The sequence below is a fragment of the Zosterops lateralis genome (assembly GCF_965231275.1).
Source record: "Zosterops lateralis genome assembly, chromosome: 22".
Classification (NCBI taxonomy): domain Eukaryota; kingdom Metazoa; phylum Chordata; class Aves; order Passeriformes; family Zosteropidae; genus Zosterops; species Zosterops lateralis.
Genome location: NC_139782.1, coordinates 1683796 through 1709988, shown reverse-complemented (window position 1 = coordinate 1709988; position 26193 = coordinate 1683796). Strand labels below are relative to the sequence as shown.

At 52.5% G+C, this 26193-nt stretch overlaps 3 protein-coding genes across 4 annotated transcripts; 2 read left to right on the top strand and 1 right to left on the bottom strand.

Annotated features, from left to right (window-relative positions):
* Positions 1-1265: 1265 nt before the first annotated feature.
* Positions 1266-3807, top strand: LOC310917972 (chymotrypsin-C-like; the record flags this gene model as incomplete). Its single annotated transcript, XM_083876616.1, has 8 exons — positions 1266-1305; positions 1422-1513; positions 1591-1688; positions 1769-1894; positions 1977-2113; positions 2196-2341; positions 3504-3656; positions 3761-3807. 8 exons carry the CDS (start codon positions 1266-1268, stop codon positions 3776-3778), a joined length of 810 nt encoding a protein of 269 aa, XP_083732742.1. The 3' UTR covers positions 3779-3807.
* A 1442-nt stretch (positions 3808-5249) lies between these two features.
* CASP9 (caspase 9) lies at positions 5250-11419 on the bottom strand (the record flags this gene model as incomplete). Of its 2 annotated transcripts, none has more annotated exons than XM_083876610.1 (10): positions 5250-5556; positions 6366-6475; positions 6653-6832; positions 7169-7316; positions 7984-8073; positions 8734-8910; positions 9450-9481; positions 9638-9718; positions 10102-10321; positions 11288-11419. In XM_083876610.1, the coding sequence occupies 10 exons, from the start codon at positions 11417-11419 to the stop codon at positions 5401-5403; spliced, it is 1326 nt and encodes a 441-aa protein (XP_083732736.1). In that variant the 3' UTR covers positions 5250-5400. The 2 variants fall into 2 exon arrangements, with proteins under 2 accessions (XP_083732736.1, XP_083732737.1); XM_083876611.1 differs by having other exon boundaries at positions 5439-5765.
* A 2593-nt stretch (positions 11420-14012) lies between these two features.
* DNAJC16 (DnaJ heat shock protein family (Hsp40) member C16) lies at positions 14013-26070 on the top strand (the record flags this gene model as incomplete). Its single annotated transcript, XM_083876789.1, has 14 exons — positions 14013-14173; positions 15391-15457; positions 16317-16647; positions 17185-17369; positions 18746-18850; positions 19425-19583; positions 19923-20053; positions 20284-20467; positions 20642-20824; positions 21042-21118; positions 21368-21448; positions 21528-21626; positions 22064-22234; positions 22631-26070. 14 exons carry the CDS (start codon positions 14013-14015, stop codon positions 23025-23027), a joined length of 2331 nt encoding a protein of 776 aa, XP_083732915.1. The 3' UTR covers positions 23028-26070.
* Between the last annotated feature and the right edge of the window lie 123 nt (positions 26071-26193).

Below are 26193 nucleotides of genomic sequence, written 5' to 3'. Positions count from 1 at the left end.
ACTGCAGGCCATATCATGGAAGAAGGAGAAGGACAAGATGGAGCTGTCTCTGCCCAAAGTCAAGCACCAGCTCCCTGCACCCCCAGCCCATATGACACACCAGCCCCAAGGCTCCCTTGATGAGAGAACTGGGGACATAAACAAGGGGAAGAGTGCAGGGTCACCTTTCCCAAAGGAAAACAGGTCCAGGGGAGATGAGATCAGTCCTGACGTCATGTGTACACCCAGGTGCTCTGTACAACACAGGACAGGGCAGCCCAGAATGTCACACCACAGGGGTGTGGGGAAGGGGTCACATGTACCACTGAGCTTTTGGAAAGCCCTGGGCAGAGGCAAGGCCATTACAGCCACATCCCTGCTCCTGATGGACCCCCTTGGAGTGCTTGGGTGGCCCTGGCTCCCCCTGGCAGAAGTAGCCACATATGTCCAGGTGCTCTTCTCCAACTACACGTGGGTATTGGCCCCCACCACTGCCCTGGGGCAACCACACCAGCCAAAGATACAAAACAAAACAAAACAAAACAAAACAAAAAAAAAAAAAAAAAAAAAAAAAAAAAAAAAAAAAACAAACCACAACCTAAAATAAACTTCTTCAGCTTCAAACCATAAACACAACAATCTAAAATTAAAAACATAAAGCAAAAGCGCCCCAAATCCTCAGGCATGCACTTTGTAGTTGTACATGGCACAGCCACACACCCCCAGGCTTTCCCAAGTACAGAAGGTACCACCAGCATCCAAGATGATCCACAGCCAAGGGAGCAGCCAGGAACATGCATCCAAACATGCCAAGGATGGGTACAGAAGGTGAACAAACACTGACAGGGACTCAGAGACATCCAGTGATGAGTGTTTCAGGAAAGGGAGCACCTTATCCCTGGGGGACTGAGGGACTGGGGGCAGAGAATGTCCTGAGAGTCAGTGCTCAGGGCTGGAGGGTGGCAGGGCTGCCCAACACCCCACTGCCAGCATCGTGGCTGCCCACCAGCTGTGCCCAAGGAGGGACCGTGCCCATTCTCAGAGCAGGGCCAGGTGTCCCCACCATGTCCCAGCATGGTGCCAACAGATGTCAGGCAGATGTGGCTGTTCCCAGGTGGGACTGTGAGTGCGATAACAGAGATATGGGGCTGAGGAGGCCCTGTGCCCACAGCGTGGGACAGTTCCCACATGTCCTTGGCAGGCGGGGCCACTCCAAGGTCCCCAGCAGTGCGGACACCATAAGAGGGGTGAGCGGCCCCACTGCCACACCTTTGGTCAGCACAACCATGCTGGGAGCCGTCTGCCTCGTCCTGCTGCTGGGCTACGGTGGGTGCAGGGCATGGGGAAGGGTTGGGGCAGGGGGCACAGGACCGTGGGGCCTGCCAGGGCCCTGGGCACGGGCACAGGCAGCCTCTGATGTCCCTTTGCCCCGTGTCACACAGCCTATGGATGCGGCCAGCCGGCCGTGCCACCACAGCTGAACTCCCGTGTGGTGGGCGGTGAGGACGCCGTAGCCCACAGCTGGCCATGGCAGGTAAGGGGGCACAGGGACAGGAAGGGGGACAGGGATGGGGACATTCCTGCTCTGACCCGGTTCCTTTGCCCTTGCAGATCTCCCTGCAGTACAGTCGCTCTGGATCCTGGTCCCACACCTGCGGTGGAACCCTCATTGCCCCCCAGTGGGTGCTGACAGCTGCCCACTGCATTAGGTGGGTGTTGGGGTGCTGGGGGTTCTGTATGAGCAGGATGAGATATCTGTGGGGACTGACTCGTCGTATCTCCTTGGCAGCTCTTCCCTGACCTACCGTGTGGTGCTGGGCAAGCAGGACCTGCTGACAGATGACGGGACAGGCATTGTTGCTGTGGGTGTGGAGAAGACGATTGTCCATGAGAAGTGGAACTCCTTCCTTGTCCTGTAGGGATGGAATATGTCCGGGAGTGGGTGGTGGGGTAACAAACCTGGGGACCACACGCTCATGGTTCACATCCTCCTGTAGCAATGACATTGCCCTGGTGAAGCTGGCAGAGGAGGTTCAGGAGAGTGACACCATCCGTGTGGCCTGCCTGCCCGAGGCCGGCAAGATCCTGCCCAACGACTACCCCTGCTATGTCACCGGCTGGGGACGCATCAGGAGTAAGCAGAGGGTCCCCAGAAGGGTCCCCAGGGGTCCTTGTGGAGGGAGTGTGCAGAGTGTGAGGTGTGACTTTCCTTGCAGCCAACGGGCCCCTGGCTGATGTCCTGCAGCAGGCTCTGCTGCCCGTGGTGGACCATGAGACCTGCTCCAAGTGGGACTGGTGGGGCAGCATGGTCCGCACCACCATGGTGTGCGCCGGCGGTGACGGCGTCGTCTCTGGATGCAGCGTGAGTGTGGGCACTGGGGGTGGTACCACTGCTGCAGATCCTGCCCAGCTTACTCCTGGGTGCCCCTTCCCACCCACAGCCCTCATGGCCTTGAGCCTCACACAGCCAAGCCCCTGTCTGAGCTCGGGCCATGGATTTTGGGAGTCCACAGGGTAAATTTTAGGTGGGCAGTCTTTTGGGAAAAGAGCCCCCTCTGCTGCCCCAGGCCTGGGAGTGCCCGCAGGAAGGAGCAGGTGAGATGGGTGAGCAGAGCCCAGGGAGCTGCGGGCTGGGCCCTCACTGTGGCAGAGCCTCTTACCTGGTCTGAGCTGTGTGAGGTGTCCGTGTCCTCCATAGACCCCTATGGCTTGGGCGACTGGGCTCTGGCAGGGAGCAAGGTCTGCTTCAATCCCGACTGCTTCAACTCCACCATTGAGTTCCTGTCCTGGTCCCAGCCCCTCTCCTGGGCGCTGCTGGCCATGGCTGTTCTTCTCATGCTGCTGATAGCAGTGCTGGCTGGCCTCTTTGCCCTCTGCACCTGTGGTCAAGTCTGCAGGTGGGAAGATGTGTTTCCTCATGCCGGGTTCCCTGGCCTGCCCCCAGCCCAGAGCAGGACTGACAGGGGTGCTGGAGCAGTGCAGGGACACAGGTTCCATAGGAAGCACAGGAGGGGAGGGTATGGAACTGCAGGGGCATGTTGGAATAAATCAGCCAAGACTCCATTTTCTTCACGCAGAAAGCCAATTCTTTATTGGCTCATATTTATAGGAAATACCAGAAGGCACTGTGTTAAACCTAACTGGTCAGCAATACAGTGAAACTCAGTTCATTGGTCAGTAAAGGCTATAGTGTATATCTATCAAATTTTCTCTCTCCAGGTATGTTTTGTGGGTTCTCATGGGACAAATGTTATTGTTTACACAGGTGCATTTGTTTCTCACCTTCAGAATAGATTGGTGTGTTAAAGGAACTTCTCATTCCCAAAATAGCTTCACATGGGATCTTTCAAATTGCTTGTTATCTGCACTTCAAAGAAATGACAGGGCAGCTTTGGCAATTTTAGCAGAGTGAGGCCTGATTTCGTAAGGCCTTTCTTTTGTAATTCTTCTACCTGTCTATAACAGTGGTGGGTGCTGTGTGGGATGTGGAGGGGACCCATGGCCCACACTGTCTCTGCACACAGGGTGACTCTGGTGGCCCCCTGAACTGCCAGCGTGAGGACGGGATCTGGGAGGTGGAAGGCATAGTCAGCTTCGGCTCCGGCCTGAAATGCAACATGATCAAGAAGCCAACAGTCTTCACCCGTGTGTCTGCCTACATCGACTGGATCAACGAGGTGGGTGCCCCTTCCTCCTCCTCCCCCAGGCAGGGGGTTGGCCATGCTGCCCCTGCCCTGCCAGAGGTCTCACCACGAACCTCCCCATGTCATGTCTTTGGCAGAAAATCAGCAGCAACTGAGGACGCAGCATGGAACACAAGTATTGAGTGTAATAAAGGCAATAGTGCTGAGCTGGTCTCATGTGGTTCTTTCAAGGGGACGTGGTGGACCAGAACCAGGGGGCTGTGTCTTGTGGCCCTGGGCTTCTCCCTGTGTGCTGGGGAGGGTCCCCACCTTGTGCAGTGAGGCTGGGCAGGGTCCTGGGGAGCCTGAGGTGGGCAGAGATCCCACAAGGTACTCCCAGCCAGGAGCAGAGCCATGGCCATCACCAAGCCTAAGGGTTAAAGGCTTGAACCTTGGTTTGATGGGAGAGTGGCTGGAATCTGGTCTGGTGGTCCTGGGGGGCTCAAGGGAACTTGAGGGGGCTATAGGGCCCCTGATTGTCCCAGGAAGGTTTTAGGTGTCTTGGCTGGTGCTGGGATGTTTCAGGGGATCTTGCTGGTAACTGGACTACTTGATGGCAGCAGATTTATAATGGGGGCATTGAGGTAACTGGGCTGGTCCTGGGGGTCATCCTGCAGCCCCAGCACATTCCCTCCACCACCTGTGCTGCCAAGTGCTTGCACTCTGTTCTCACGTCTGCCACAGATGCCCTGGAGAAGGAGCCATGGAATGCAGTCCATGTGATGGAAAGGAGAAGGGACAAGGCTGAGCCATCTCTACCCAAAGTCACCTCTACCCCAGTCCCAATGTTTCCTTAGTGACAGAAGCGGGGAAATAAACAAGGGGAAGACTGCAGGGTCACCTTCCCACCTTCCCCAAAGGAGAACAGGTCCAGTGAAGATGGGACCAGCCCTGGGATCACCTGCACACCCTGCTCTTTGCAAAACTGGACAACATGGGACAGGGCAGCCCAGATCCCCCCTCCCCTGGGGGATGGAGAAGGGGAATAGAGAGGGAAATAATCATGAGCTCTCACAAACACCTGAGCACAGGCAAGGCCACCACAGCCACACCCCAGCTCCAGCTGCACCCTCCTTGGGGTGCTCAGGCAGCCCTGGCTCCCTCCTGCAGCACCCTCAAAGCACTTGAAATGCTCCCAAAGGAGTATGGAAATGCTCAGTGACTGCAAAAGCAGATTGGATATTCCCAGGCTCCCTGAGAATCCCCAAAGACCACCCAGCACAGACCTACCCTAAGGCCTCTGCACCTCCCAAGGGTGGCTCCAAGGATTCTTTCCCCCCTCAAAATCCAACACAGATGCAGGATGTCTGACCCAAGGCCATCACTGCAGCAGCTCCTTAAGTACTTTCCCTCAGCACTGGTATTTCAATGAATTCTCATCAGTTTCATGCTGTAACTCCTGACTGACTCCTCAAAGGGAGCTGCCTGCTCCACAGGCTGGCACAGCCACTTTGTAAATGACCAGACAGCAGTGCAGACATGAGTGAAGGTTCCTACTCTTCCCACTTCAGAGGAGCCTTCACGAGGTGCTGAAATGGCAATGAGGAGATGGAACAGACAAGAGAATGCAGCTAAAGATTTGCTCTTTAATTGCACTTATTAGAAACATTGACTGCAAAACTCATCCCATTTCACTTGAACATCAGACCCTGGTCCTCTCAATCAGTTACCCAGGCAGCACAGGACACAAATATCGTGACCAGCAAAGAGAAACACTCTGAGGCTGAGCATGGCTGTGTCAGGATGAGCCAGAAGTGGTCTCCTCTGGCTCTGTTCTCCAGCAAAGGGACTTCCTGCTCCATCCACATTTCCACTCGGCACAGCACAATCTCCATCTCATCTCCACTCCACGGCAAAGCCAGCGCTTGTAGATCACATTTCTCCAGACAAACATCTGGACACACAGACAAAACCCACCAGGAGCATTGACATCAAGTCATGGTGGGCACAGATTTCCTTCAGCCACAGGAAGAATCTCCAGTGCTTGGCAGGGGGCTGGAAGCCCACGTGTCAGTCACACACGAAGAAGAATTTTTTACGGAGGAAATTGAAACATCCTGGGATCTGCTTGTACCTCCCCTTGGCAGAGACAGCGTGTGCCACCTGGGAACAGGAGACAGGCTGAGGAATGGGTGCTCTCCCATTGAAATCAATGGCTGCCATGCCAAGGTGGCCAAAGAAGCACCAGAAAACAACAACAAGGTGATTCTATTAAGTCCTCTCTCCCTCCACACTGGACTTTCCTCCTACCCATGGAGAACAGAGAAAGGATCTGGGGCACCTACACTTGTATGCAACTTTGGCAATCCTGAGTCAACAAGGCACACAAAGGAAGATCAGCCAGACTCGTTCCATATCCCTGTGCACTGTGCTCCTCCACCCCCAGGGCAAGCTTACAGGAGCACCCAAATCCCATCAGCTTGGATAGGACAAGCCATGACATTTTTTAGCAATTTCTTCAGAAGGATTAAAGCCTGCATTGCCAGGATTACTCCTCACTAGAGAAACCTCCAGTGATTTTTGGCAGATTGAGGCCAGACACTTTCTTTGCAATTAAACCTCTGCAGTGCCTCCAATTAGCCCATCCCTAAACTCAACACTCAATATCCTCGCTCCTTTTTTAAGTGTAGGACTCCATGCCCCAACTGATCACACCCCTGACTATTTCCTTTATCAACAAAAAACAAAAAAAAAGACATTTACCCTCACTAGCATGGTGAGCAGGTCTTCTGAATGGGCATATTGCTCCAGCACACAATCCAGCGTTTCCACATACCACGAGCCACTTGACCTCTCCCTCCAAGAGACAAAACCTTCAGAAAAAGGAGAATATTATGCCAAAACCCATCTGCTGTTCTCATCCCAACAAGTTCCTGCCACACCAACAGAGCTGGGCTGTCCCAAACTGCCCCTATCTTTGGCCATGGAAGCTCCAACTGTTTTGCTAATTCCCCCATGCCCAGAAAAGGATTTGCACAGGCTGTTTTCACCTGGAAAAGTTGAGTAGGAAACCAAGATGTCGCTGGGTGTGGGCAAACTGGCAATGGCATCAGGCTCATCCGCCTTATCCGATGGAATCTGAAATGGGGTCGCATCCGACTCCAAAGAACCCCCGGGAGCCTCCTCTTCAGGTGAGTCACAATCCACTACAAAGCCTTGATCCCTTTGTTCTGAAAAAAGAAACAAGACAGCTCCTGACGTTCATCCCACGCAAGGCATTCATGGTTGTATATCCAACATTAAGAAAAGATGGGGAAAGAAAGGCCCTAGAACAAAATAAGGCTTTTTGGCCATTTGGCTGCACCAAATTCATTGGTGGTTTATACAAAACTCCTCACTGTGTGTGAAGAGCTGGAGCAGCCTCTCAGCACATGGTAAGAGAAGAGGCAGCTGGTGTGAGAAGACAGCTGGAGAGAGGGACAGTTGATGAACAGAAAGGGAGCCAAAGCCACAGCCTGACCACATCTCCACAGCCCAGCACTACCGGAGCCAACACAAAGATTCACCTCCACCACAGGCCTGGATGAAGAACAGTTTGGGTTTTCCTCTCAAACTCGGGCAATTGGACCCATTGAAATAGTTCACAATCTTTTCTATGGGAATGGGTTTTCCATCCGTCCCATAAACGCCTCCAGGAAACTGAATATGGCTCGTCTGCAAGAGGAAAATGCAGGAGCTAGTGACACAGAAGGCAAGGCCAGTTCTGAGGGAGCCTGTTTGCCATCAGGTGCTTCATGGCATAGAGGCACCAGAACAAATCCTGCTGTTTGTGGGAATCCCTGTGGCCAAGTCAGGGTGAGGTGACATCCAGGAGACATTTGAAATGCACTAAAACCCAACAATCCAACTTTTATTATCCAACTCATATCCCACATCCTCCAGCAAAGGAGTTCTTCATCCTCTGGTACAACGGGCACACACCATACACCATTTTCCTAAGAATGCCTCTCCTCATCCTTCAAGAACTGACTTGGAATAAACAGGCTTTATTGCTGATAGCATCTCCCTGTCAGAGCTGGAGAACAGGAAGGACTGAATGACCACAGCACGAGGCTGAGTGGGACCTCCCTTCAGTTTCAAATTATTAGCCCCAACTTCCAAAATGGAAAACACTTGTCCGCTGGCACCAGTGGATCAGACTACCCTAGAGAAGCTCCTGTTTTCTTTAACCCAGAATAAGGGTGTAACTCTTTGAAATGTACTGCGATAGCAGAACAAGGTTTTGACAGACCACATCCCTCTCACCCTGTGTGAGACCACAAGCCAGGAATTAACTCCTTCCCACACCTAAGGAACAAAGGGAGAGATGGGACAAACCCACCTGACAGCCATGGGAAAGGATGACCACAATACAGCAGTCCAAAGCACTGTGGTCCTGCCGTGACAGCTTCAGCAGCTCCAGCACCATTTCCTATGTGGAAAACATCACAATGAGTTTTTTGAACCAAATCTCAGCCAGCCCTGCTCTAATTGCACTGCCATGGATCTGGTCAATCTCTGCAACAGGGTAACATGAGCCCCAAGTACAGCTGCCAAAAGCCATTGGCAGAGAGTGAGTATTTGTGCATCTCTACCCTTATTCAACACTGGCTGTGTTAATCACACAGATTTCTCACCTCTCTACACTCTTTACAACACAGCACCACAAACCAAAGCACATTTCCACATGATTTATGAAACCTGCTGCCTCTGACTGGGAACTGGTGGGTCAGCAGAGAACCATGTTTTACTTTCAGACCATCAAGTTCCCCTTGACACTTCCCCGTTACTACAGCCAAGAATGACACAGACAGACATGACACAGCTGTTTAAGCTGTCCCAAAAACACAACCTCACCAAATCCCTACAAATCACAACCAGGATTCAAAATTAGTGCAGAGGGATGAAAACGTGCAAGGTCCTCTCTGCTGCAATTGCAGAGCAACAATAAAGTAAGAGGATGCACATTGCTTCTTTGTGGGAGGTTTTCAGTGTGCTGCCAACTCAAGACACATCCGCTAAAGAATTCCTGTTGCTTCCAGGGGCTCACCTTTCATCCCTGCTGTCAGCAGGACACACCAGCCTCACCCACCTGAGCATTCAGATTCCGCCGGGTCAGGACGGTGAAATGCAAGGCCCTGAAGCGCCTCTCCAGCTTCTCACAGTCGATGTCGGAGCCCTCTCGGGTGGACAGACCCGAGTCTCTGGAGAAATTGACATTATTGAGGATCAGGCAGTGTCCGCAGGGATCCGCTTTCATCTTATAGTCCTGGCAGGGACATGTCACAATTAAACTCCCTCCTACTTCAAGGGCTTGCTGGCTAACCCAGCAGGATACAATGCCAGTGAGGAATGGGAGTCTTTAAAGTGGCTCATTTCACAACTTTTACATTTCTCTAGTTCTAGAGAGGGGTAGGAGCATCCATTCTCCACACATATCTACTCATCAGCAGCCAGGAACAATAAATAACCCACTAAATTGGGAAAAACCTTTGTGGAAAACCGGCTGCTGATTTATCTGTGGCATCTTCAACTGCAAGTTGAAATTTCTGGGAAATTCTTTTAGGCATCATCATCAAACCTCACTAAAAGGAGTCAAAAATTTGTGTTATTGCTGTGGTAATCTTAAGGAGAACCTGGATAATGACTGACCCACTCTGAGACCATCACCCCTGCTACAGCTCCAGAGTAATTGCTCAGGTAAGACAAAGTGAGAACCAGCTCTTCCAGAAATATTTTCTGGAGTCACCCATGAGGGATGGAGCTTTTGCCCAGTAGGGAACACTTTCAGCCTACTCAAATACTAACCTGGTCACAGCTCCTCTTGTCAACACCTGAACCTACAACACAAAACAGACACAAGATTCAGCTCATCAAAAGAAGACTGCACTCCTAGAGTTCACATCTTTCCCAACACCTGAATTTCCCCTTCCCACCACACTGGAAACGAGCCTTTGGCATGCTGTGGCTCTAGGAGTGCCTGGAATGTGGCTTACCCCGGGCCAGCACAGGAGGTATTCGAGGTCTTTCGCTCTCAGCTTGGACTGGGACAGACAAACGTTCATGAGGGGTCACATCTGTAATGACATGGGACAAAAATACAGAGGATGAGTCCAAGCTAAAAAGACTCCACTGCTGAAAAGCAGGACATACAGGACATGCCCTAAGAGGCTGTGGAGGCCCCATCCCTGGCAGTGTTCAAGGGCAAGTTGAACAGGGCTTGGAGCACTCTGGGATAGTGGAAGATGGAAGATGTCCCTGACCATTGCATGGAATGGAATGAGATGAGGTCCCTTCCAACCCAAACCATCCTGGGATTCCATGATTCTCCCAACAGTCACCTCTACCAGGATAACAAAAATCATTACTTCCCAAACTCTTGCCCAGAGTAAGGGGGATCCCTGCTGCCACTCCCCCCTGCTGCTGTTTGCCAAAAACACACCACACCCTCAGCACTGACTCTTAGGCTGTTTTCCTTCCCGCAGCTCCAGCTCCACGGGCCGCAGGTCCGGCAGCTGCGGTGCCACCGGCCGGGACTGGCACTCCTGGATCAGCATCTCGGCGAGGTCGCCCTGCCCCGTGTCCCGCAGGATGGAGAGGAAGGCAGGGAAAGCCTGCTTCCCTCGAGTCTCCAGGTCAATGATCAGCTGCCGGGCCTGCTCTCCTCGGCTGCCAGAGCTCTGCAGAGGACAAAAACCCAGAACTGGTGTTCACACAGTGCCTGGGCAGCCCTTCCAACCACTCTGAGCAGGGGAATGTGGGATCTGCACCCAGGACATGGACACGGGGTAAACAATGGCAAACCGAGTGGAAATAGTCACAGAGACCCCCAGCAACCACCAGACCCCCAGCCCTGACCTCCCTCCAAGAACAGTGGTCAACAATGGGACACCCAGCCCACTGAGGGGTCTAGAGGGAAAGGGGGAGAGGGAGCACCCCAAGCCTGGCCTCTGGGGACAAACAGGCATCCCCGGGCTGTATAAGTGTATAAGTGGGGTATAAGATGGGGTAAAAACACCCCCAGGCCTGTCACCTGTAACCAAGGCAGAAAACAAGAACATCTTAAGGGTGTAATCAGATTGGGATGGGGACACAGAGAAAGCCCACACCTGGTACTGCCTAGGGCTGGGGAAAGAAGAGATAAGTGAGGGGGTTCTTTAACATCTTATCTGCACAAAGACCAACCCCAGGCCTTGTCATCAGAGTGAGAGGACACTCTCACTCTGTCACCAGGGCTAAAGGGACATGGAGTTCCCCTATGAGCTTGTCACCACAGGGAGGGGGACCAGGAGTCTCACTTGGAATTGAGAGAACACAGGACAATCCCTTCCACGTCTGTCACTGGAGTGAGAGGACTTGAGGGGGGCCACCCACCAGACCTGTCACCGGGCTCAGGGGACATGGGTTCCCTCTTTGGGCCCAAGAAAACATGGAGCCACCCCTCTCGGGCCTGTCACCAGGGTGAGGAGACATGGGGGCCACCCTTCAGTCCTGTCACCAGGGCTCAGGGACACAGGACCCTCCCTCGGGCCTGTCACCTGGGTCCAGGGGATGGAGCTACCCCGCCGTGCCCATCCCCGGCTCCCAGGGAACACGGACCCTCCCCGGGCCACCCCCGGTGCTCAGTGTCCGGCCCCTTGGCGCACCTGCAAGTCCTCCAGCATGGGCCGGGTGAAGATCCCGCACTGCTCCAGCGGGTCCCAGAGCGGCTCCACCCGCAGCGCCGCCACCAGCCGGGCCCGCCCGCGCCGCAGCGCCCGCCGCTGCTGCTCCTCCATGGCCCGAGCCCCGCGCTGCCGGAGCCGCCGCTCAATGCCCGGAGCCGCCAATCAACGCCCAGGAACTGCCGCTCAGCGCCCGGACCCGCCGCTCAGTGTCCGGAGCTGCCGCTCAGCGCCCGGAGCCGCCGCTCACTGCCCGGAGCCGCCGCTCAATGCCCGGAGCCACCGCCGGTCTCTTCCCAGACCCGCTGCTCTGCCCCGCACCCGCTGCTCAATGCCCAGAACCGCCGCCGGTCCCGCCCCGGAGCCGCCCTTGCCCCGGAAGCGCCGCTCGCTGCCCGGAAGCGCCTCCGCCTCCGGGCCCCAGAGTCACACACGGAGTGAGGCTGGAAGAGCCCCGGTGTGGGCCAGAAGGGCCATCCCAGAGCAAACGGAACAGGATTCCGTCCTTTCGTGTTTTGGTGTTTTGTTGGGTTTTTAAAAAATGTCCAGGGATGGACACTCCACACCCTCTCTAGGCACTGTGTCACCCGCACAGCAAAGAAGTTCTTCCTCATGTTCAGATAGAACTTCCTGTGCATCAGTTCCTGCCCGGTGCTCTTGTGTCATTGCTGAGCCCCCCGGAGCAGAGGCTGAGCCCTCCCTGCAGACAGGGGCAGACAGGGACAGGAGTGAGGGTCCCTCTCAGCTGTGTCTCCTCTCGAGGCTGAACAGACCCAGCTCCCTCAGCCTTTCCTCAGCAGGGAGATGCTCCAGGCCCTTCCTCACCTACACTGGTGCGGAACCCAGGGCTGGACACAGCAGTCCAGGTGTGCCCCAGGGCTGAGCAAGCAGAGGGGCAGGGTCACTCCCTGACCTGCTCCCAGTGCACCTCAAGGCCTCATTGGCCTCTTGTTCCCCAGGACACTCTGCTGGTTCTGGGACAGCTCACTGACCCTGGAACCCCAGGTTATTCCTGCAGAGATGCTCCAGCAGGTCACCCCTGCCTGTGCTGGTACCTGGGGTTGTTCCTCCCCAGGGGCAGGACCCGCATTTCCCTTGTTGAGCATCATTAAGTTTCTCTCTGCCCAATTTTCCAGCCTCTCAAAGTCCTGCTGAATGGCAGCACAGCCTTCAGGTGGATCAGCCGGTCCCCCAGGTGTGTCAGCCACTTCCCCAGTTCCATATCATCACCAAACCTGCTGAGGGTACATTCCATCACTCTGTCCAGATTGTTGATAGACAAGTTGATTAAGACCAGACCCAGTACTAATCTTTGGGGAAGCCACTGACTGCAGACCTCCAACTGGATCATGCCCTCTGAGCTCTGCCATCCAGACAGCCCTTGATCCACCTCACCACCCATTCATCCAACCCACACTCCCTCAGCCAACTGCTGTAGGTTAAGCTGAGCTGGAAATCAGGCACCACACAGCTGCTCACTCAACTCCCCCCTTCTCTTCCCCTCCCACCCCGGTGGAATGGGAACAAGAATCAAAGTAAAACTTGTATGTTGAGAAAGTTACAGTTTAATAACTGAAAATAAAGTAAAATGTAGTAGTGATGGTAAATGATAACAACAACACAACACAACAACAACAACAAAACAACAATAATAACACCAATAACAACAATAATAATAAAGGGGAAAACAAGTGATGCACAGTGCACCCAATGACTGATGTCAGATCCCCTTCCTGAACCCAGATCAGCTCCTTCCCAGTCACTCCCCCTAGTTTCTATACTGGGCATTCCGTGGTCTGGAATATCCCTTTGGCCAGTTCAGGTCACCCGTCCCATCTGTGCTCCCTCCCAGTTTCCTTTGTGAACCTCCTCACTGCCAGAGCATGAGAAAGAAGTCTTTGATTTTGGATAAACACAACTCAGCAAAAAACCAAAATGGAATCACAGAACATGCTGAGTGGGAAGGGACCCACAGGGATCACCGAGTCCAAGTCTGGTCCTGCACAGGCACCCCAAGAGCCATCGTGTGTTCAGAAGTGTTGTGGAGCTCAGGGAAGCTCAGTGCTGTGCCCATTCCCTGGGGAGCCTGTTCAGTGCCCGGCCACCCTCTGGGGGAAGAACCTTTTCATAATATCCAACCTAAACCTCCCCTGACACAGGCTCAGGCCATTCCCTCGGGTGCTGTCAGTGTCACCAGAGCAGAGACCGGTGTCTGCCTCTCCTCCTCCCCTCAGAGGAAGCTGTAACTGCAATCTCCCCTCAGTCTCCTCCAAGCTGAACAGACCAAGAGCCCTCAGCCGCTCCTCTTCCCCTCAAGGCCCTTCACCAACTCCACTGACCTCCCCTGGACGCTTTCTAACACCTTATTATCTTTCTTATATTGCGTTGCCCACACCTGCCCTCAATCTCCCAGGCGAGGCCGCCCCAGTGCGGGACAATCCCCTCCCCGGCCCGATGTCCCCTAGAACTCAGCCGGCGCTCTCGGCTGCCCCATCCCCATTCCGAACCCACCCCTGGCGCTGCCACAGCTCCCGAGCCCCCCTGGCCGGTCCCCCAGGGTCTCACCCCGGAGCTCCGGGCGCGGCGGCCGCGCTGTCCCGGAAGCGCTCGGTCTCCATGGGGACGGCGGGCGGGCGCGCCGGAAGCGGCGGCGCTGGGTGCGGGAGGGCGGCCCGTCCGCTCCCTCCGCCCGCGGGCCCGCCGGACCATGGAGCCGGCACGGGCCGCCTGCCTCCTGCTCCTGCTGCTGCTGCCGGCGCTGGGAGCGGCCGCGCCGGGCGAATTCGACCCGTACCGCGTGCTGGGGGTCGGCCGGAGCTCCAGCCAGGCCGACATCAAGAAGGCCTACAAGCGGCTCGCCCGGGAATGGTACGTGCTGCCCTTGCACCTCCTCCGGCCGGGCCCGGGAGCGGATCCCGGGAGCGGATCCCGGCGGCGGGGCGGTGACAGGGCCGGGCCCCGCGGGCCTTGGTGGCAGGAGCTGCCTCGCCTGGCCGTGAGCCCCGGCTCCTCGCAGGCCGGAGGCAGCCTGGCACACGGAGATGCTCCTTGCCGGCCATTCGTGCTGTAAAACCCTCTGCGGTCTGGCTGCGGGGGGAGAAGTTCGCTCACAGTCTGCTTACGAGGGGAGAAAGTTATCTCAGAATCAAGCTGCAGCAGGAAAAGTTCTCCCAGAGTCTGGCTGGGGTGGGAAAATTCCCCCGGAGTCTGGCTCCGGAGGGGCTGAAAGTTCTCCTTAGTCTGGCTATGAAGGGAAAAGTTCTTCTGGAGTGTGGCTGTGGGGGGAAAATTCTCGCAGAGTCTGGCTACAAGAAAAAAAGTTCTTCCAGAGTCTGGTTGCAAAGGGATAAAGTTCTCCCAGATTCAGGGTACAGGGAGAAAAGGTCTCCCAGAGTCTGCCTGTGGGGGAAAAGTCCTCCTGGAGTCTGGCTACAAGGGGAAAAAGTTCTCCTGGAGTCAAGTGATGGGGGAAAAGGTTCTTTTGGAGTCTGGCTGTGGGGAGAAAAATTTCTCCCTGGGAAATTCTAATACACGAGGGTTGAAGTCTCAGCTTGATACCTCGATGTCCAAGGGCCATTCAGTCCCTGTGCTGTGGAAGGGAAACGTGTTGGATGCGCAGACATCACACCCCTCATGCAGCTGGTGTGTGCTGAGGGGCAGACTTAGGGCACAGAAATAAAATTAATAAAGTCAGTTTACCTGCAGCTTTGAGAGCCCATGATGTTCTGTGTGAGACATCCCCGAGGCCATGGCAGGAGGTGATTCAAGGAAGAACCCAGTAGTTATGTAGGGCAGCAGCCAAGGGAGGCATTGCTGGGGAGGAGACACGCTCCATGTCCTGGGCTCAGGCTGCTGGGCATGGAGCAGACAGAGGGACAGGTCCACAGGCACACAGCCACATCCCAGTGCTGCATTTTGGGATGGGGTTTGGGCAGGGACAGCACATGCTGGGTGTAAATCTGATCTCAGAAATCTCATTCTCTTGGGAATGTCACTTCATGCCCTCAGTGCCCATGTCCTCCTCACCTCCAAACAGAGGCCAACAGCTCCCCACTGACCCCTTCTCCTCTGGTTCTGCCCCATAGGCACCCTGACAAAAACAAGGACCCAGGAGCAGAGGACAAATTCATCCAGATTAGCAAGGCCTATGAGGTAACACACGCTTCCTGTAAACTCCTGCTATAAGTGACCTTATTTTTCTATACATGGCTTTGTGTTTTTCCAGTGTATTTCTGTGTGGGAAAGGTGCTTGACTATGTGGAGGTGGACATAACCCACCCAAAAAGTTTGCTCAGCTTGGTTGACAGAGCCACTGGAGTCACCAGCATGGTTTCTGCTGCAAATGCTTTGCTGCAGGTCTGCCTTGTTCTGCCTAAAAAGCCTCAAAGGAAGAAGGAGTGGGTATTCCCCAAGCCCTGCCCGGCTGGGCAGCGTCTTGACTGTGTCACACATAAATAAAAGCATTTTAGGGTGATGTAAGCAACGTTCATCATCACAGGGATTTGGTGACCTCAAATTATTCTTAGTAGTAGTTATTTGCATGTCTGGAAATTGGTCGCTCCAGTTTATGGCAGCCAAGCCCATGGAAATCAAAATAAATCCTTATTTCCCTGCTAAAAAATGCAGAATTTCTGCAGGGCTTCTGGCTGCTCTGTGAAACTTTTGGCACTTTCTGAACCCTCCAGTTTCAAAGAAACACCAGCAAAAGGCACTCCAGAAAAGAGTGTTTTTCTCAGAACACAGGATGTTCAGACCCAAGGAGCTGTTGATGACGGAAGTGGGTACAGCAGTCTGGATTTAGGGGTTCCTTTTCTTTGAGTTTTGGGAGGTTTTTTACTCTTATTTACCACAGTGACCCAGAAGGATATGATGCTCCCTTTTTCCAAGATATTTATCCCTCTGATGTGCAGCAAACTCCGCATGTTCCTTAAGCTGTTTACTGAGGGATTACAGTCAGGGCACTTCCCCCTCATGGTTTCAGGCAATCATTTTTCCATCATTTGCTTCCCAGATTCTTTCCAACGAGGAAAAGAGAGCAAACTTTGATCGCTACGGAGATGCTGGGGAGAGCCAGGGCTTCTCTCAGCAGCAGCATCGCCAGTTCCACCGATTCCACGATGGCTTCTACTTTGACGAGTCCTTCTTCCATTTCCCTTTCAATTCTGAGAGGCGCGACACCTCCGACGAGAAGTATTTGCTCCACTTTTCCCACTACATCAATGAGATTGTGCCAGATAGTTTCAAGAAACCTTACCTCATTAAAATCACCTCAGACTGGTGCTTCAGCTGCATCCACATCGAGCCCGTGTGGAAGGAAGTTGCTCAGGAATTGGAGGCATTGGGTAAGTGTTGCAAGAGGACATGAAAAGAACCACATTCACCCGTCAGGATGTGAGATGAAAAGGAAAAATGAAGTTTAGTTGGGAATCTCCACTTATATAGTTTTTGGGATTTGGTCAAGGATTGGGGGATGAGAGGAACACCCCTCTGACCCCAGTGGTCAACTCAAAAGTCTATCAATTTGTCCTTCCCCCTGGAAATGAATGTGTTTACCAAACATCAGTCTTGTTTTTGTTACAATGTGTGAGAACTCTTTAGTCCAAGAATGAAAACATCAGAAGGCTGAAAAATCAGGGTGAGATGTAAGGATGAGGTTGTTGGGGTTGGGTGTGTGTCTCTCACCCGGTGAGGCTGCAGTGGTTTGCCTTAAGGTTTATGTGACCCAGTTTAGACCCTGTGAATTTCCTCAGGGTTTTATCCTAATGCTCTCTCAAACATTCCAATGCAGGCAGCTGGGCAAAGGAGCAGGTCATCATTTTCCACTGGGCATTTGGGTTGCTGGGGATCTTAGAGGTGAACTCGGTGCTCTCCTTTTCCAGGAGCAGGAATCGGCGTTGTTCACGCGGGGTACGAGCGGCGCCTCGCCCACCACCTGGGTGCCCACAGCACTCCCACCCTGCTGGGGCTCATTAACGGGAAAATAACCTTCTTCCACAACGCTGTCGTCCGGGAAAACCTGCGGCAGTTCGTGGAGAACCTTCTCCCAGGGAATCTTGTGGAAAAGGTAGGTTCTAGCAGCGGTGTCAGATGCTGCTGCTCCTCTCTGCCTGGAGATCCCTCTCTCCTTGGCTGTTTCGGTGGCTAATCTGTTTAATTCATGCTCCAGGCTGATCTGTGTCACAAAGCTCCAAACCCTGGAGCTGTCAGAGGTACTCTCACCCCACAGCTCTGTAACACTTGGCCTTGAAAAGAGCCAGTCCTGGTACTGCATGGTCACACCAGTGATTCTAGTGGTGGCTGACCCGAGCTGTGACACCCCACAGCTGCCAGGGGCTCTACCCAAGCTATCCCTAGGACAGGAACCTGCTGGATTTCACTTCTCTCCTGCTTTCTTGGCATTTCATCCAGCAAATTAGGGACTCGCTACCTCATAGTCACATCTACTAAAACTCACTGACACAGAGTCCTGTTTGTTTTGTCCAGTTTTCCTTCAGACCTTTGAAATGAGCTGGCAGCATAAGCCCTTTCAAAGTCATAAGTAAAACTTCCTGACTGATACAATTTCAGCCTTCTGATGATTTTTGACAGAGTCTTAAAACACCCACCCCCACAATGGTGTGGCTGGGTCAGCTCCCACAGAACTCTCACCTGCCTGGGCTCTGCTTGTGGCCTTGTTCACCTCATTTTCCCTTGGGATTTTTATCAGGGGTCACCTTCCCCAGCAGACTCTTGACTTGTCTTCTGGGTATTGAAATTATTGAACTTCTCTCCCCAAATATAGGGATCATTTCCCTTTCTACAGTAACTGCTGCCACTTATGTCCCTTCTGAGAGGTATCACACCTGAAACAGAGGAGCTTTAATGGAGCTTTCAGGTGCCTTTTAACCCTTGGTTTCCTATTTTTTATATATATAAAGAATATGGTCCCAAGAAACAGGAGAATAACAATGCTGTTGGCATTGACTTGGAATAGCATCAACACAGGCTGCAATAACTAAGAGGGCTGAGGGAGGTCAAGAAAAAACAAGAGGACACAGTCTCAGGCTGGGTCAAGGGAAATACAGGTTGGCTATTAGGAAAAAGTTTTTCCTGGAAAGAGTGATTAAATACTGGAATGGTCTGCCCGGGGAGGTGGTGCAGTCACCATCCCTGGATATGTTTAAAAAAAGACCAGATGTGGCACTCAGTGCCATGATCTAGTTGAGGTGTTAGGGCTGGGTTGGACTCGATCTTGAAGGTCTCTTTCAACCTACACATTCTGTGATTCTGTGAAGAGTGATGGTTTTAGTTCACTCATTAATCAGAAATATATATTGGAAAGACCACCCCACAGTCTGCTTCCTGCAGCACCTGGACAGCCTTCCCAGGCTCAGCCCTCCTTCAGACACCTTGTTTCAGAGTGCTGCAGAGGTTAAATTAACATTCTGCTTCTGTCTAAAGATCACAGATAAAAACTACATCCGCTTTCTGTCCGACTGGAGGAAAGACAACAAGCCCCACGTGCTGCTGTTTGATCACATGCCAGTTGTGCCATTGTTATACAAGGTAATTTCATTTCTCCCACTTCATTGTTGACTTGCTTATAAATCCAGATGTTCCATATTAAAACACGCCACTGCTGTCAGCAGAGGTGAACTGATGCCTCCAGACACCACTGACTGGTTCGAGGAGAGCAAGGTGATTTGTGCAGGTTGTAAATGATGTGGCCAGGTGAGTTTGGAGGTTAGGAGTCTGGTTTTTTGTCCTGGCACAGTTACCCTTCATGGTTGTGAAGGTGCAGGTGTGTTTCAGAGGTAGCAGCAACACAGGTGCACAGCCTTTTTTGGGAATGAGAGATGTTTGTGGCATATCTAATTTGGGTTGCTGAAAAACCCATTTCCTAAGAAGCCCTTGCTACCCTACAACATGTCAGGCTGTAAATAAATCTGTGGCACTGTGGAGGCTCTCAGAAAATTACTAGGATGACACAAAACTTGGTTCAGTGAGGGAGAGGAAGGGCTTGTACCTCTCATAGCACATCTGATGGCCTTCAAACAGCGGGACGTGTTCTTGGAGCAAAGTCATCACAGGCCTGATGGGAGGAGAAAATGCTTAGTCTGTAACATTTCCTCTCACCCAGCTGACGGCCTTTGCCTACCGGGATTACCTGTCCTTTGGGTATGTGTACGTTGGACTCCGAGGCACTGAGGAGTTGTCTAGCCAGTACAACATCAACGTCTACACTCCCACCATGATGATCTTCAAGGAGCACATCGACCGCCCTGCCGACGTCGTGCAGGTATCGCTCAGAGCCCTCTCAAGAGCTCAGGGAAAATGGGCACAGAGCTTTTCTGACCAAGCTGGTGATGAGGGGCTGGTCAGTGGTGCAGTTTGGAGGAAGAGAGTTTGTTCTCAGGCTTTAGAGGAGGAGAGAGGGTGTTAGGACAGGGGAAGCTTGGGCCACTCCAGCCTGTTGGGGAGGGGGGACGCATGTAACTTCCCAGTATTGGGGCCTCAAAACATCTTGGGTGATTGCAGGGAGGACCACAAGGGCTGGCAGCCTTCTCCAGGAATATCCAACAGTTTTCTCCTCCTCTTCCTGCTCATTTTTGACTTCTGCTTTCTTGGTCCTTGCCAGGCACGAGAAATGAAGAAGCAGCTCATTGATGACTTCCTTTCCCAGAATAAGTTCCTCATGGTGACAAGACTCACCAGCCAGAGGCTGTTCCAGGAGCTGTGTCCTGTGAAGAAGTCTCACCGTCAGCGGAAGTAAGTGATGTGTCCCCGTTTTATTTCCCAAGGCTCTGGGGCTGCTGCTAGAGTCACTTTTGGTTTGATTCTGAGGGAAAAGAGCAATGACTGCATTGGATCAGGCTCAATATCCACACTGTCAGAGAGGTTTCTGGCTCATTGGGATATTCTGGCAAGAGGAAAGGGGTTGGTTATTACCTGCCACCTCCGGACTGACTCTTAACCCCACATCTTGTTGTGTCACCCAGGCACTGCGTGGTCTTGTTTACTGGGGAAGGAGAGAAGTTTGCTGAGGCTTATGAGGCCTTTTTGACTTTTGCTGTGGCCAACACAAAAGACACGCTGAGGTTTGTGCACATCTACAGTGATCGGCAGCCAGAATTTGCAGATGCCTTGCTGATGGATGAGGAGAAGTATCACGGAAGATCAGCTGTGAGGGTTTCCTTCTATTTTTTTAATCCCTTCTTCTCTTAGCCTGTCATTTAATTGATGCTGTACCTTGATCTGACACCTGATTCTGGGCAGTGGTTTGAAATGACTCATCTGCCTAGAAGAAAACAAAAGCCCCTTCCTCTCTGACATCTGCCATGCTTTTGGCTCATCCAGGTGGTCATTCTGGAGAGACGCAATAATGCAGGGAAGATCGCCTATAAAGCCCTGGAGGAGGCCTGGCAAGGCAGCAAAGAGGACAACTTCATCCTCCTGGATCTCCTGGACCAGCTGAGGACAGACCCTGGCCTTCTCTCATCAGAGACTGTTGTGTCAGACCTGAATGACGAGCTCGCTCCTGTAAGTGTACAGCCTTTCCAGTGCACATCTGTGTTACCTTTGTGGACAGTCTCATTATAGTGGTTCAGAGGCATTATTTATATTTTATAATAACAAGGCAAAACTCCTAGAAGATTTCTTGCTTATAGGAGAAAGCTCATGGCATGCTCTGAACCTGCTGGAGCTCTTTATAGCAGCTTTGTCATTTAGTTTTTTGCTTTTCATTCTTTTCAAACAGATGTTCCTTATCCGATGGTTCTACTCCACACTGGACTACGTCTCGGACTGCTGGGACAGTTTGTTTCACAGTAACTGGTACGGATTGGGCAACCATTGTTGGTATTCACTGCTTCCCTGTCACTTTATTTTAAAACAGATCCAATTTTAGCCTCCTTTTGGGTGGGAGCAGGACAACACTCAAAAACATGATGGTCTTTGAGACCCATGAAACAAGCTGAGTTTCTGGGGAAGGCACACAGTGTTATCTGACCTAGGCAGAACAGAAATTGAGGCAGAAAATATGAACTCACAGGCCTGACTGCTGCTTGTACATCTTCCCCTCAGGCGAGAAATGATGCCACTCCTGTCCTTGCTCTTCTCCGCGCTCTTCATTCTCTTTGGCACTGTTATTGTTCAGGCTTTCAGGTGAGTGCACACCAAAACGCTCTCAGGGATAGCTCCTCAGTCCAACCCTCTAAACACACAAAATCACCTTCCTCTGCAGTGATTCAAGTGACACAAGGGATGCTCCACCCTCGGGGAAAGAAGAAGCAGCCGCAAAGACGGAGAAGAACGACGCGAGCTTCAACAAAGAGAGTAACAGGTTCCCTCTCTAACTTCTCCAGAATGTTTTCTGCAGAAGGGTTGCTTGGGGAGCACCTGTGCAGGGAGCGTTAGTGAAGAGCAGAGAAGTGCTGAAGTTGCACATAGTGCTGTTGTTGTGCAGGGCAGTGCAGGCGCAGCAAGGAAGGAGGATGAGTGCACAGCCAGGACCCAGCCAGCAAGGACAGGGGGACACTAATCTGCTTATTAAACAATTCCCACCGAGTTTGCCCAAGACAGCGTCCTCAGGGGATAGGAAAAGGTCTGACCCACTCGTTCAGGGAAGTGCAGACCAAGCCATTGCAGCAGTTACCCTGGCTTCTGTTACAGGGCACAGGGATGGCTCAGCATAACAGGCTGGCACATGCACTCACAGTTTCTCCATTCTCAGTTGCTCCCAATCCCTTGCCCCCCTTTCACTCAGTCTTTTTATTGCAGCAGGATCCCCAAAAAGGGCTTTGTTGAGGTGACTGAGCTAACGGACATCAACTACACCAGTAACTTGGTGCGCCTGAGGCCAGGGCACATGAACGTCGTCTTGATCCTGTCCAACTCCACTAAAACCCCCCTGCTCCAGAAGTTTGCCTTGGAAGTCTACACGTTCACAGGGTAGGTTGGCCCCTCTCCCGGGCTTCTGTTGCTGTGTTAACAACTTGTGTGATGCTGTGAGGAGTGGGGTTGGCTCCACTGCCAGGAGTGAATGCTTCTGCTGAGCAAAGTGGCCTCTGCCCCCCTCAGTGGCAACGAGCCACCAAAAACCAAGAGGCTGTTCCCAGCCAGGCTTGGTGATGGTGGCCAGAGGCGTCGGATGCTGGTGCCACTTTGGCTGTACCCATGTTTTGACAAATAGAAAGCATGACAGTGCTGCATACACTGGGCTGCAGAAGGAACTGTGGCAACACAGCACTACCCTGCCCTTGTTGACAATTCCTTATCTGTCCAGTAGGAATCCAGCTGGACCCAGGACATGTGCTAATCCCACGGTTTTCTCTGCTCTTCCCCCAGGAGCAGCTCTCTTCACTTCTCCTTCCTCAGCCTGGACAAGCACCGAGAGTGGCTGGAGTATCTGCTGGAGTTTGCACAGGATGCAGCCCCCATCCCAAACCAGTATGACAAACATTTCCTGGAGCGTGACTACACAGGCTATGTCCTGGCTCTGAATGGCCACAAGAAATACTTCTGCCTCTTTAAGCCTCACAGATCAGGGGACGAGGGGGGAACCCTGGGATTGTGCGAGGATTACAATACTTCACAACATGTGGAAGCCAGAGGGAAATCCTCCAGCAGCCCGGGATCTAGATCCATTAAAAACAAATTACACAAATTGTCCTTTTGGATGGAACGCCTTCTAGAGGGTTCCTTACAGAGGTTCTATATCCCCTCATGGCCCACACTAGACTGAGGGATTTTACAGAGATTCTAAGGGGACAAACTTTTTATGAAGATGACAAGGGACAGCTCTTTCCAGGAATACTCAAACAAGCGTGATGAATGGACCTTAGGTTTTAGATGAACTCTCCTGGGGCCGGGAGCCAGAACACACCTCCCACGTCCGGAGCCCGGGAGCGCAACCAAGCGTATCCATGTGCCCTCCACCGCCCGCCGTGCGTTTGGACGCCGTACAACAGAAGAGCCAAGAAGTCTGTTTTGCCCCTCTTGTCCTGCCACATCTGCTTCCCGAGTCTCCCCCATCCTACCTCTCATTTTACCTCGGTTGAAGAAATCCGTGACTTCCCTGGGTCCGGACCAGCCGCGGCCAGCGACGCAGGCTGGGTCGCGGTTCTCCCTCCCCGTCCCCATGTGCTTAGCCCATGGTGCATGGTGTAACTCTGGCAAGACCCTGCAGACCCTCCAGGCCCTGCCCTTCCAAAGGGCCTCCTCCCACCAGGCAGTCGTACTCTCTCGGCTTTCCCCATGGTAAGTGATGCAGAATCCGGTCAGGAGCATCTCCCTTGTAGCAAACCTTAGCTGGGACTCCCCCGTGGTGTGGGCTCGTGGGCGATCTGCATGTTTCATGCTCCTCATGTCATGGTTCCACCCTCAGCTTATGGCTGAATCATAACAGGGAGGGAAAGGGCACGGCCGGTAAATACTTTCAAAGTGTTGAGCCATTTAAATGTCACCTTGATTTTTCAGATGCCTTTTCTGCTTCTGTTGATTTTAGATGATGTATCCTAGAGCCATAACTTTACCTGCGTCCTCAGATTGTAGGCGTGAGCTGCTATGAGCCAGTAGATATGTAAAAAAACTCTACGTAGCTGCCAGGGAGTCACCAGGGCTCCTTGTAAACACTTTTCCAGCTGTAGTACAAACCAACCTTTCTTTGTATTGAGGAACCTCATCCTTCAACGATTGTATTCTTGAAATGTTGCCCCAGAAGTGCTGTATCATCAGACCGTTGCGTGCGTGTGAAGCTCCTTTGGTTTAGTCGGGGGTTGAGACGTTGGGTTTCAGCCTCTCACCTGTTCCCTTCTTGCCCCAAACCTGTTTCTCCACACTCAGGCTGCTTCCGTGGCTTTGTGTTTGTTTGCTTGGGTATTTCTTTTGTCTTTTGGAAGCGGTGGGGGTGTGTGAGGTTAGAGCAGCTGCACAGCCCTGGGTTTGGACAATGCTTTGCTGTAGCAGTGCCCCAACAGCTGCTTCCAACACCACGGGGAAAGGGTGGCCCTGGGTAAGGCAGAGGGAGGACAAGCAGCAGCCTCGTGGCTGCTTAACACTCCTCAAGTGATCAAGTGAGGCAGCAGGGCTTCTCTTTGTGGCCAGGACTGAAATCCTGTGAGGTTTGTTCTTCCTTTTCACTGGTCCAGGGCTGACACTGGCACCCAGGCCTCCTCCTCCTGTGGATCTGGAGCCCTGTGGCACTGCCAAAGAACAGGGATGGGGGCCAGTGGCCTTTGCCACAGGGCTTGAAACCCAGAGCACTAAGTGAACAGTGCTGTTAATTCCAGAGTCAGCCCTTGCCACCTTAGTTACCATCTTATCAGAGCAGCCAGTCAGTAGTCAGTCAGTGCCAACCCCTGAACTAGCTGCTGATCCCACACAAAAGCTGAGAATGCTCGTCATTGCACTCCCTACATGCCCTAATTGCTCCCAAAGCCTTGCCTCATTGCATTTCCCCATCCTGGGAGCAGATTGGCATGCTCCAACCCTCACAGGTAACTCAGATCCCCTGTAAAATGTGCTTCAAATAAAGGCTGCAATGCTACAAATAAACCCCACGTGAGGTTAATTAATTCCAGCCCAGTGCACTCTGGGCTGCACAATGAGGCACTAAAGTAGAGGGAAGGAAGGTGAGGTCTTCTCCCTGCCCAGGATCTCCTGTGAAGCTCCTGTGAAGGTGCACAGGCAGCGCTGACAGAGAACAGAGAGAGAGTGAAACACCGGCCTGATGCTTCTAGACTTCATTTCCACCTGGCTGGAGCAATCACCACAGCACTCCTGCACTTTTCCCACAGCTTGCCATGCAGGATGTGGCTGGAATAGGTTTTAGCCCTACAGAAGGCTCCACATTATGTCTTAAACATTTGCAATAGCAGGAGAAGGTTCTCTTGATCTCTGCTGTCTCTTCAGCTGATCAGAAACAAGGAGAAAACCCTCAACTCATGAAAAAAGTGCCTAGTTATGCTACAGCGAGGGAATTCAGCCCAACCCTGAGGAAGGGAAGAAGGCTTTATGGCCTTCACATCCATTGTGTGTGTTGCACACTGCCAGAATCCTTGGGTTTATTTTCTTTCTAGCACAGGTAACCTCCCCTTTCAGCCAGGGCTGAGCTGAGGGAGTGCTTGCATCAGTCCACCTGTGCCGGCTGTGGCTGAACAGGAGCACAGCTCCTGGATTTTTATGGAAACTTTTGCTTGGGTTGAAGCAAAAGCCAAGCTGCTCTGACCCCTGGTTTAGTTGGCTGCAGTGCCAGCAGGGCACTGCAGGTGTTTGCTGTCTTGAAATCATGGTCAGAACTGCTTATCCCAGGATCTGCCCGCTCCCAGCAGCCATGAGCCGTCACCCCCATCGTTTTCTAAACACTTGGATTCTGTTCCACGTGTGGTGATTCGTAACCCAAAGACTGAGGATTCGGTCCTAGTGCACTTTCCTAGTGAGATCTGAGCAATGGCACAGTGCTCGGAGCTGAGGAGAAGGGACACAGGCCCCAGAGTGGAGGTTGTTCCCAAACTCCTCCCTGTCCCTGTCTCTGCCCTTCACCCACAGCAACCAGGAGCCAGGACACGAGCGCAGCCTGACAAGTAGGACTGAGAACTAGGTACCTATTTTGCACTTTTGATACTGGGAGGGGGGGAATTAACTTATTTGGCAAACTTGTCTTTTTTATTTTGGGGGGTTTTTGTTTTGTTTTTGTTTTGTTTTTGTATTTGTGAACAGGCACTGATGTCATTTTATTTTAAAACAATTACAGGTTCGCAACCAAAATAAACTATTTTAATGTGTGATGAGGTGGCTCTGTGTCTCCATGTACAAACTAACCTCACCTCCATGTCCTCTCAGAAAGTTCGGGAGCATTAAACCGCTCCTGCCATAGGAAACTCCTGATTTTTCCACCAGCAGGAAATCTA